Genomic DNA, 11,123 nt, shown 5'->3' with positions numbered 1-11,123 from the left:
ATGTATATATATGTATATGTGTATGTATATATATGTATATGTGTATGTATATATATGTATATGTGTATGTATATATATATGTGTATGTATATATATGTGTATGTATATATATATATATATATGTATATGTGTATGTATATATATATGTGTATGTATATATATATGTATATGTATATATATGTATATGTATATATATGTATATGTGTATGTATATATATATGTGTGTGTATGTATGTATATATGTGTGTGTATGTATGTATGTATGTATGTATGTATATATATATATATATGTGTGTATATATATATGTGTATAAACTAATGTAGAATATGACAAAAGACTATAGGCCTCATGTCATTCATCCGAAATATTTCATCCAATCTAACATGTAAAAATGGCTTCTGTTACCTCAGTGCAATGACATGATATCTACTCCTTTTCCTCCTCCTTGTATTTTACCCTTCTCAGGACCATCATTCATTCACATGAAAGCAGAGCCAGTAAAGGCAGAGAGGGGGCGTGGTTTGCTAGCCAAATGTGTTAATCTCTGCAGTAATCTCCTGACGCCTGCCAGGCTCGCTCCCTCGTCGCCTCTAAAGTCGTTAGCTAGCAGACTAATTAAGAGACAGCCAGACAGTGGCACGTGAGCACTGACTCTCTGGAGGCCTTTCGTCAGACGGCCCGGCAGAATGACAATGAGACTGCAGTAAAGTCTCTCTTCCTAACCTTAGACACACACGCTGGGGATAAAAAACAACAACATTGATTTATTATGTTTACAGCAATGGATGGATCATTTAACATGCTGGCTTTACCTGCTTCATTATTTAAAGCGAGAGAAAGGTGTTTGTCCTCCACCAATGCCGGGGCTCTATCTGGACTCATTCCACAGAGGTGTGTACTTTCTTCCCCTTGGCTCCTGCTGGGCTCAGACAGTGTCTTCTGCAGCTTCACCTGTCCACACACTTTTTTATCACAAAGTGTGTCTAAGCTTGAATTTATCCTGCAGCTACAGTGGACCATTCAGTCCTTCAGTCACTGGAGCAACAGGGAGCTGTATCAATAGCATGAGGGCATTTCACATTCAGTTCCAACCTCTAACCTCTCTGGTGCAACGCTCTGCTGTTTAATCAGATGTGAAGAACCTTCTCCCACAAAGGGTTCAGATCAGTTCATGAGTAGTACCTCAGAAGGAACGCTCTTAGTTTTAATTTTTTTGGTGGCCGCAGCCTGCCTGGTCTACATTTCAATATTTCCGAGTCACTAAGTGGTGAGTTGCTAGGCGCTGCAGTAGGGCAGCATGGATAGGCAGCCTGTAGCTGAGAGCAATCTGGAGGGATACAAAGCCCGGGTGTTGGCTGCCTGCCTGCTTGACTGTCTGTTTTCCATTCATATTCCCTCTCCAACACACAGACACACACCACCAAGCTGCCCACACTTTAATATGCACACACACACACACAAAACGGAGCACTTCCCCTGATTAAGACCCACAGAGAGATGCTAATAAAACATGACTGCATGGGGGCAGACACCAGAAGGTCCTCTGCTTTGTGATTCAGGTAACACCACCGATGCTCAGGTCTTGCATCTGTTTGACCTGTCTGCTTACACTATATGCTGAACTTAAACTGGGGTCTTAGCATAATTGCACTACTATGATTTTTCTGACGGTTAATCAAAGTTTTGTGTTTTCTGTGTTGCAACAAATACTTGTTTATTCCCGGAATCCTTGAGCCTGAGGACCTCCTCGAAGAACATAGGCAAGAAAAAAGATAAAACCTTATTATGGAAGAGAATATTAATTTCTGTCTGCCTCTGCTCAGGACACAAGGTTCGTGTGTTGGCGAGAAGGAGGACCAAGAGGATCTTCTCGCTGATATGACGCTCCATTCTGACCCCCCGACCCCCGAGGGACTGCCGTGTACACCCGCTAATGCTGTGGAGGTGCACAGGCACTCGCAGCCAGGTGATGAAAAACCTCCTGTACTACTGAGGATGCTTGAAACCTGTGCTTAATGTATTTATGTACATTATATTTTCTTGAAACAGAATAAGAGAACATTGCTTAATATATTAATATCAAGGCTCGACATTAAGGCTTGTCTGGGATAAGGTCATTTGCCAAGTTACGTAATCTTTTGTGGCACTCATTACGTCTATGTTACAGATTTAAAACAAATAGTTTTTCCCCACAAATCGGAGCCAGCGGATGGCTAACGTTGGAACCAGCAGCAAGGGGTCCACAGACTGCTAACGTTAGAGCCGGCTCGCTTTCCAGCTCATTCTCTGTAGATTAGATTATACTTGATTCATCCCATAGCGGGGAAATTTCCTCAAATTGAAATTCCTGTAAGCGATACAGCATAAAAGCACGACGGAACCAGCAAGCCGGTGTCAGTTGGCTAACGTTAGTTGGCTACCTCCGCCTTAACTTTACCCCTTCGCCACATCGTTAACAGACAACAATTCCAATACAGATGTCACTCATGGCGATAGCAGTGTGCTTTGTGTGGATGAAGCGTGAAGTTACTGTGACTCATGTAGCGACAGGCTCTCTGCCTTGTAATGTTCCTCCTCCGCTGCTCGTTTGTCTGTCAGTTATTGTAAAACCTCAGCTCCACGACTTGCCGGATTAAATATCTGCTTACAATCAACTGTAAAGTAGCTACACCTTTTAAAAGATCCTTGAACATAACAATCAATTGTTATGTCTACAAAATTACTTTAGATGTAGTATAGGTTCAAGTCCCTACTCTGGTGTTACACTGCACACCTGCGTGCAAAGTATCACTTTATTTATGTAGTCTGGAGATCCTTTTTTTCTTGTTGAAGGGAAAATCTATTTTTGGGACACATTTGTTTCAACTGAATTGGGTTAATGTTGATGGTGTCTGGATGCTTTCAACGGTTTGTTCAAATTCTGCATTAGCAAAACACAAAAACATTTATAAAATAATAAATCTTCACCTGGACAAGTGACTTTTGTGCATGGACAAGTGAAACTCAAATGTACTTGTCTAAGGACAAGCGCCTCAAACCGTTAACGCAAGCCCTGAATATACATTACAATATCAATGATATCTAAAGTAATCAGTAGTGTTCTTTTGCTTTGTTTTGTTAGATCACAAAACAAGTGTTTTTGAAAATGGTTTGACTGTCTGTATTGATATCATGAAGTTATCATTAGTGTTCAAGTCTGTCTTCATCTGTGTGTCTGTCTTCTGCGTCTGCGCATGTGTGTCTTTGTGTGTGTCAGTATGTCTTTGTCTGTGTGTGTCAGTCTGTCTTCGTCTATGTGTGTTAGTTTGTCAGCCTTTGTGTGTCTGTGTGTCTGTCTCTGTGTGTCTGTCTGTCTGCCTCTGTTTCTGTGTCTGTCTGTCTCTCTTTTTAGATGATCTAAATCCAGGTCTGTCTGACATGGCGTTTCAGTGACGCTAACAATCCTCTTGTCTCCCAGACTCGGTGAGGAGCAGTGTTAAAATCCCAGAGGAGGCTGTCGTTGATGAGGAGGCCATCCTGAGTCTTCTGGAAAACAGTCAGACCTTCCTCCCGCTCTCCCAGACATCCAACCACTCGCCCCTGTTAGGTACGTCAGTCACTTAGATCCACACCCAGCTCCAACATACTCACTCACTCATCCCTTTTAGTGTTTAAACATTTATTTAAAACTAGTCTTGCTCTGCCGGACCTTCCACCACAGGACTGTGGAGGAGGGTCTGGCAAGTCCACACAGCATTCTGGGATGGGAGAAAAACGTGCTCTATAAGCATTTCTTTAAACCAATCACAAGTGTCTTCAGTGGCGTTAAACGCTAAACGTTAAACGGAGATACGGTTGCTAAATAGCCCCGGGAAGGAACTGTTTTGGTGGAACAAGTTCAAAGGTTGTTTTAGTCGTATAACAGAACACTCCGATTGGACAGATAGTCTACCCTACGGAGTTCTGCAGGGTAACCCCTTACCATAGGGATCCACCGGAGGTTAGAACCCCAACACAAAGAAAGAGGAAGGGGACGGACAGCCAGCCAAACAGTGACATCCGGCAGAACATACTAATTTAAAACTTATATTTAAGTTTTCTCATGTAATTAACAGGCCTATTCCTTGTTCATTATTCTGTTTTTGTAGTTTTCTCAAATGTTAAAATTAACATATTTTTCTCACTGTTTTCTTTCTCATCACAATGTCTCTCATGTCATTTTATCAACAGCTTTTTTTTATCTCTTGTATGGCACCTTAAATGTAGTTCCTTTCCTTGTTGAATCAAATCACAATATAGTGGGTAATTTTAATAGCAAAATAGAGATTGCATTGTTATGATACAGCCTTATTTTTCAACTACGATGATCTTTAAATGAGTCTGTGTAATCAATATCTCAGGGGTGTTTAAAGGAAATGTAAACTGAAAGTGAACTAAACCAAATGCTTTGTTAGTTATTAAGAGCCATGGATCCAATCAATAACAGTGCATTGTTATTATTTGCACAGTGTACTATGCCGCACCTTAATGAATGTTGTGCTTCTTCCAGTACATGCTTACAGCCAAGGGAGAAGGCTGCAGATATGAGATGTGATACCTGTTAATTTATTCCCATGAATTAATTAACCAATGATACACTTGATTGTGAACAAACAGAAGTAATACACACTTTGCTAGAACCAACGCAAGTCGTTCTTGTGGTATTTCCATTAGAGGCCGACCAAAAAAAAAAAAAAAATATATATATATATATATATATATATATATATATATATATATATATATATATATATATATATATATATATATATATATATATATAAATATGCAGCCTTATTAACAAATAATATACGTACACATTCCCTTTTTCTTACAGTGCAGACGCTTTGCTGCTTGCTCCTGCCTCTGCTTGCATATTTTTGCTGATAATCTTGCTTTTCCTCTGAGAGAAACTATGAGCAGCGGTTCTTGGATACTTATAAATCACTGGATTTTAACTTTTTTCTACGTGAGCGTGGCCTACCAATAGCTCAAGCCTGTCCTACAGTGACTGTAGCTAAAGCTAATCAGCAACAAGATGCCTCCTTTCTCCGTGGATGATTACTACAAACTCCTTCAGAAAATTGCACTTCTGGAAACCAAGGTTCACCGATTAGACGTTAACGTGGAAGTGAACGGATCATGTGGAAATTACACCACCCTACCATGGGCCCAAAACAATGGACAACAGCATGCCAACACACGGCTAATTAGCACCAACAAGACTATAGAGAAACAGGAGGGTTGTAGAACGCGTAATAAATCAACAAGCGGTAGTCCTCCCTGGAACTCTTCTGGTGCAAAGCCTAAGAATAAATCCTTTTCCTGGGAAATTGGAGGACGACTAACGGGCAGGGCACTGTGCCCTGAGATTTGTGATACAACTGGCTAGCCTGCGTTATCATCCATGCAGAGCCCCTCTTCAACCCCTGTACTAAGTAGGACACAGCCGTGGACAGCTGCAAAAGGGAAAATCAGCAACAAAATGCCTCCCCAATAACTGAGTGTGCAGATTTGCTCCTCTGCTACAGGACGCTGGACAGTCATTTGATGACTGGGCTCGCGTCTCATCGTCACACAGCAGGGTAAGGACTGAGAGCAATTCAAAAAGTAAAAAGCTACAGAAAAAGCTTACAACTACGCTTCAAACCCTGATTGTGGGTGACTCTGCTGTAAAAGGTTTAAAAAGCAGTAAAAACACCAAAATACCCTGTTTTACCAAAGACTTGGTGTCTGACTTGACCCAAAGAATCCCGGATGTGGTGGCAGCCCACCTAACTGAAGAACATTATACTGCATATAAGGTCACATGATGTTGTAAAGCAACTGTCTGAATCGCATAAACTGGACTTTATGGAACTGCTGAACACAGTCATCTGCCGGGTGTGTTTATCAGTGGCCCTGTACCGTCCTGTGAGAAGAGGAGCTGAGAGATTCAGCCGACTGTTGGCACTAAACAAATGGCTGAATGAATGAATGTGTCGTTCATTCTCTGCAGTTCATTGACAATTTTAACATTTTCTGGGACTGCAGACACCTTTTTAAAGCAGATGGACTTTTCCTTAACAAGCCAAGAGTAAAGCTGTTCACCTCTAACCTACTTTACTTTCTGCGCTACACATCTGCTCCCTCTGCCAAGGACACAAGACAAGACAAATCTAAACAAGAGGAAGACATCAAGTGCAGCAGTGATCCACCACAGCCCTCACCTGAGCAATGATTTGACCGTGGGAGACCACAGAGAAGAGACGCGAAACCTCAACTCACCTTTTCACCCATCCAACACCCCTCAAACCCCCTTACCAACCCCAAACCTTTTGAGGATCCATTGCTGTCTACCCTCACCCTTACCCCTCTTTCCTCCATCCCCATGTTGGAGTTCACTGACCAGATGAAGCAACTCCTTCTCCCCAGACTGATAAGGATGCTTGTGGGCAAAATCCAGCAAGCATTCACTGATATGTGCTGCACGTCTAGTGGCACTCAAGACTCTTTCCAAGACAACCCATGGGGCCTGTGTATTCAATACTTCCTCAATTTATGTTGTGATAGGTAATAGAAAAAGAATGGCGGATAAGCAATTAACACTAGGTTTACTAAACGTCAGGTCTTTGACAGGAAAATAATTTTTAATCAATGATTTTATTATTAATCACAATCTAGATTTTTATGTTTTTAACTGAAACCTGGATAGACCATAATAACAGCGCTGCTGTTCTCAACGAGTCAGCTCCCCCTAACTTCAGTTTTATGAGCGAGAATAGAGTGAATAACAAAGAAGGTGGAGTTGCCATTTCGTTTATTGACTCATTCGACTGTACGCAAATATGTTATGGAAATTTTGCTTCTTTTGAATAAGTGGCTCTTCAGTTAAGGTCTTCCCCTCAAGCTATATTTCTAAATATCGACAGGCCACCTAAATATTGTGCAACTTTCATTAATGACATCACTTAACTGCTGTCTATAATCTGTATTAACTTTGATAACTTTGACGGTATATCACTGAAACATCAGTTAAACATTCATTCAGCTTTTCGATTCCACACCCACTGGGGTCTCAGTCACTGAGCTTGTAGATAATTTCATCTGTAAAATTACAAATGTTATTGATAAGAACTGAGGTGGTTGTTTTTGGAGCAAAAGAGGAACAATTAAAAGTCTGCGTTCAGCTTCAAACATCACTGTTAAAAACAACAGACAAAGCCAGAAATCTTGGTGTAGTCATGGACTCTGACCTGAATTTTAACAGCCACATTAAGACAATTACAAAGTCAGCCTATTATCACTTTATGAATATATCAAGGGTTAAAGGACTTATGGGTCAACAGGATTTGGAAAAACTTGTCCATGCTTTCATCTTCAGTAGACTTGACTACTGTAACGGTGTCTTTACAGGTCTCCCAAAAAAAATCAATCAGGCAGCTGATAAAGAACGCTGCTGCTCGAGTTCTCCGCTTTCTGTCCCCAGAGTCAGAACTAAACATTGGGAAGCAGCGTTCAGTTTCTATGCTCCTCATATCTGGAACAAACTCCCAGAAAACCTCAAGTCCACTGCATCTCTGTTTATTCTTGAGTTTTATCTGTTTTTGTTTTTTAAAAATTAACTTTTTGAGTAAAGCACTTTGAATTGCCCTGTTGCTGAAATGTGCTATACAAATAAAGCTGCCTTGCATATATATAACACACCGATTCATTGAGACTTTGTCTTATTCACCGTATCCCCCAGAGTTAGATAAGTCCATACACCTTCTCATCTCCGTGCGTGTCGTAACTCTGTCTGACGCCACCACGGCTAGCCTAATTTGACCACAGATGCTGGAGGTAACCGGCTCCATCTAGCCTACTGCTCCCAATAAGTGTCAAAATAACACCAAATGTTCCTATTTACACAATGGGATTTGTATAGTCACGAGGTCACATGAGCCAAAGCCATCTTCTAACCTTATGGTTACTAGGAACTTTTCTAGCTGAAGCCCTGCTACTTGGCGGAGTGATTATTACTCCAACTCTAAGTGAACTCCAGTCGAACTATCTGCTCCTTACCAAGGGGCCTCTCAGATGCACATCACTCCGCCCAAGCAGCAGAATATTTGGATATTGCACTAGTCCATTCTGCGATTTTAATGAAATTGCGATTAAATGTGCAGCCCTAAATTCAATTGATTGTTGTTGCTTGCAGCCAAATGGTCTCTTTTAAATGCTGTGCTTTTGTTGTCCACGCAGACAGCAGCCAAGACCAAGCCCTCAATGATTTGCTGGCAGGACTGGAGAGCGATGGTTTCTACAGGACCCCTGTCAGACAGAACTCCCAGTCACTTCCTGGTGCCGGGAGCTACCACTGCAACAGTGATGAGGAGGAGGCCGGGCCCGAGCTGGACAAGGTAGAGGCCGAGCTCAGCGTGCTAATGTCACAGCGGTGGGACAACCAGCCTCCTGAGAACTCGCCCTCACCAAGGCAAGCTTGTCTCTTTTGCATATGTAATTATTAATTTTATTTTAGCCCAGCCGTGTAGATTACATGACTACGGAGGAGGATTAGGGCCATGTGTGAACATTTCATTTCAGTACTAACTCTGAGGGGAAAAAAGGTCTTTTCTCATAATTCTGACTTTAAATGTTCTCATGTGACCCTAATCCTCTTCTGTACAAGACTTACATCAGAACAATAGCGGTTTTGTTTTCTCTGCGGTAAACTTTTCTTTTTCGAACAAGAATGAGACAACAGGAACTTAATACAGTTTGGGAGTGGTACTTGGTAAAGTGCAGAGTGTTTATGTATCTGTTGTATTTAGGTAAAATGGACTACGATTTAGTTTTATAGAACAATCAATTAGGTGTTCATTTATTACATCTTTTGCGGTGTTATCTATATCATAAACAGCTCAATTTAATAACAAATGTAGGCAAAATATAAGCATTACAAATGAAACACAAATGACTGTTTAAAGTGCTAAAACCTGCCTCCATGATGTGTGCAGAGGAGACTAGAGCTGTGTATCAAACTCTTTTGTATCAACAGATTGTCGAGACAGAACGCTGCTGTTGATTGTCTGGTCAGATTTACAATCTTGGTGACTTATTCTCTGATCAGAAAGGTTCAAATTTGACTACTGATTTTGGCAATCTAGTACTTTCTCTTGGCAACATTCTTGTACGGCTGCCCGTAATTACACATTGGAGAGATTTTGTTTCTAATAATAAATGTATATTTTTGAAAATATTGATAATTTATACTTGCATTAAAAAAAAAAAAGTGCTCTAACCCCCAATTTCCACAGGATGCGTAACAGCTGCGGAACTGCTTTGGAACGGCTTCAGAGTCGTTTGGTTTCCATTAACGTCTATGTGTGTATTTCCACTGACTGTGGAATGGCTGCGTCATGACTAGAGCAGATACACAGAGCTTTGATTTTTGCCGGACAACGGAGAGCTCCACAGCAATTCAACACACGGCAGGATGTGCGAGACATGAAATCAAGCACAGAAACAAATAAAACATCCGGTTAATTTTCAAAATGAAGTAGAGTGTGCTCATGGCAGATCATATCTCCCTGCACTGCACCTTGAAAACACAGCACAGAGTTGTTTCCCCTCTACTCCTCTGGATAGAAACCTAACTTTCTTTTCCTTCTTTAAAAAAAAATCAAAAAAGTTGAAAACACTTCTAGAGACAAAATATCATGAGACATTTCATGAGAAGAATGCAAATCACATGTCAGCCGGTCAGTCTGACATTTACTTTTTAAAGAATAACATAAGATGGATTTTCTGCGTTTGCTCAGTTTTGCTGGAACTGGATACGATGTAGTCACCTTTGGCAGTATCCTATAAACAGAAATAATGTAGGTTGGTTAAAAAAAAAAAGTGATTATAGAGAAAATAATCAATTTAGCAAGTCGTTACAAAAGAAATTACAAAACATATGGATTTTTTTCACCCCTTATTCTTATAGTGAATAGACCAGGGCTCATTCTGAGTCTCTGGACCAGTTTAGGAAAGAGTAATCTACGTACCAAGCAATGCAAACTGTGCACTCCTGCATGAACCAGCAGCCAATTAGATTTTGGATTTTCAGTCACAAACGGAGTACGAACTGACAAACTCCAAAAAGACAGGAAGAGACAAAAGAAAACTAAAACATAAACCGCAAGTTCAAATGCAATATATACTATTAAATCCTGTCCAAAAACTGAAATGAATGTCCACAGGTTTTAAAGATTCAGCGTTCCATGGTGGTGGAAAGAAGTGAGGTCAAAGAAGGCCCAAATCAAGGGCAGGGTCCCAGCAAGCAGTTTCCACCTTCAGAATAGGAAAACAATTTACATCATACTGTACAACACAGTCTAATACTAATACCATTAAAACTTATCCTGAGACTGTTCTCTCTTAATATGGTCTGTGAAGCGCCCCCAGATCTTACGGAATTAGCGGTGGGTGTCTGACAGAGTGTAGTGCAGCTCCTCCAAACAGGATACCATGTCATCTAACCATATCTTAAAGTAGGGTGGGAACGCTGATTCACATTGGGCAATTGTTACCTCCCCTATCTCTGCTTGGGGGACCACTAAGGCCCATAAAAAAGCATCCAGAGAGCAACATGTTATGGGACCTTTAAAACAACCCTTTGGGCTATGACCATTCCAAACATAAGTGCCTGTTGTAATTCTATAGAGAGAGTCACTGAATAAGGGGAGCAACCCAGTATTGCAAGGAGGCTGTCAGGTCTTAACAGGGTTTTATATATGGCACTGTACAGTTGAAAAATGTCACCCCAAAAACCTATGAGCTTGGGACATGCCCAGAAAAGATGACCCACCTGTGCGCTGTTTAATCAGTTTTCCCATCATCCCTTTGTGTACAGGCCTGGTTTGAAGGAGCCTGAAGACTGCTCAAGTGACGAGCAGCAGGAGTCCTCTGAAGAAGACATGGAGTGGTGTGGGAATAACTCTCTGTTCGCCAACCTGTCCATCCCCCAGCTCGATGGAGCCGCAGACGAGAGCAGCGGTGAGTCATCGCATGCTGAGTCGGCACTTACAGTGGGTACGGAAAGTATTCAGACCCCTTTAAATTTTTCACTCTTTGTTTCATTGCAGCCATTTTCCAA

At 41.1% G+C, this 11,123-nt stretch overlaps 1 protein-coding gene across 1 annotated transcript in view; it reads left to right on the top strand.

Annotated features, from left to right (window-relative positions):
- Positions 1-11,123, top strand: part of rev3l (REV3 like, DNA directed polymerase zeta catalytic subunit) — an 87,791-nt gene that overhangs the window by 51,681 nt on the left and 24,987 nt on the right. The window contains exons 9-12 of the mRNA XM_034901037.1: positions 1,825-1,967; positions 3,459-3,587; positions 8,243-8,474; positions 10,881-11,023. Of these exons, the coding sequence (XP_034756928.1) occupies positions 1,825-1,967; positions 3,459-3,587; positions 8,243-8,474; positions 10,881-11,023 (647 nt within the window). The remainder of the gene's footprint in view (positions 1-1,824; positions 1,968-3,458; positions 3,588-8,242; positions 8,475-10,880; positions 11,024-11,123) is intronic.

The sequence above is a fragment of the Etheostoma cragini genome, chromosome 18, assembly GCF_013103735.1.
Source record: "Etheostoma cragini isolate CJK2018 chromosome 18, CSU_Ecrag_1.0, whole genome shotgun sequence".
Classification (NCBI taxonomy): Eukaryota; Metazoa; Chordata; class Actinopteri; order Perciformes; family Percidae; genus Etheostoma; species Etheostoma cragini.
The sequence above is the reverse complement of the archived record's forward strand: the minus strand, read 5'-3'. Positions and strand labels throughout refer to the sequence as shown.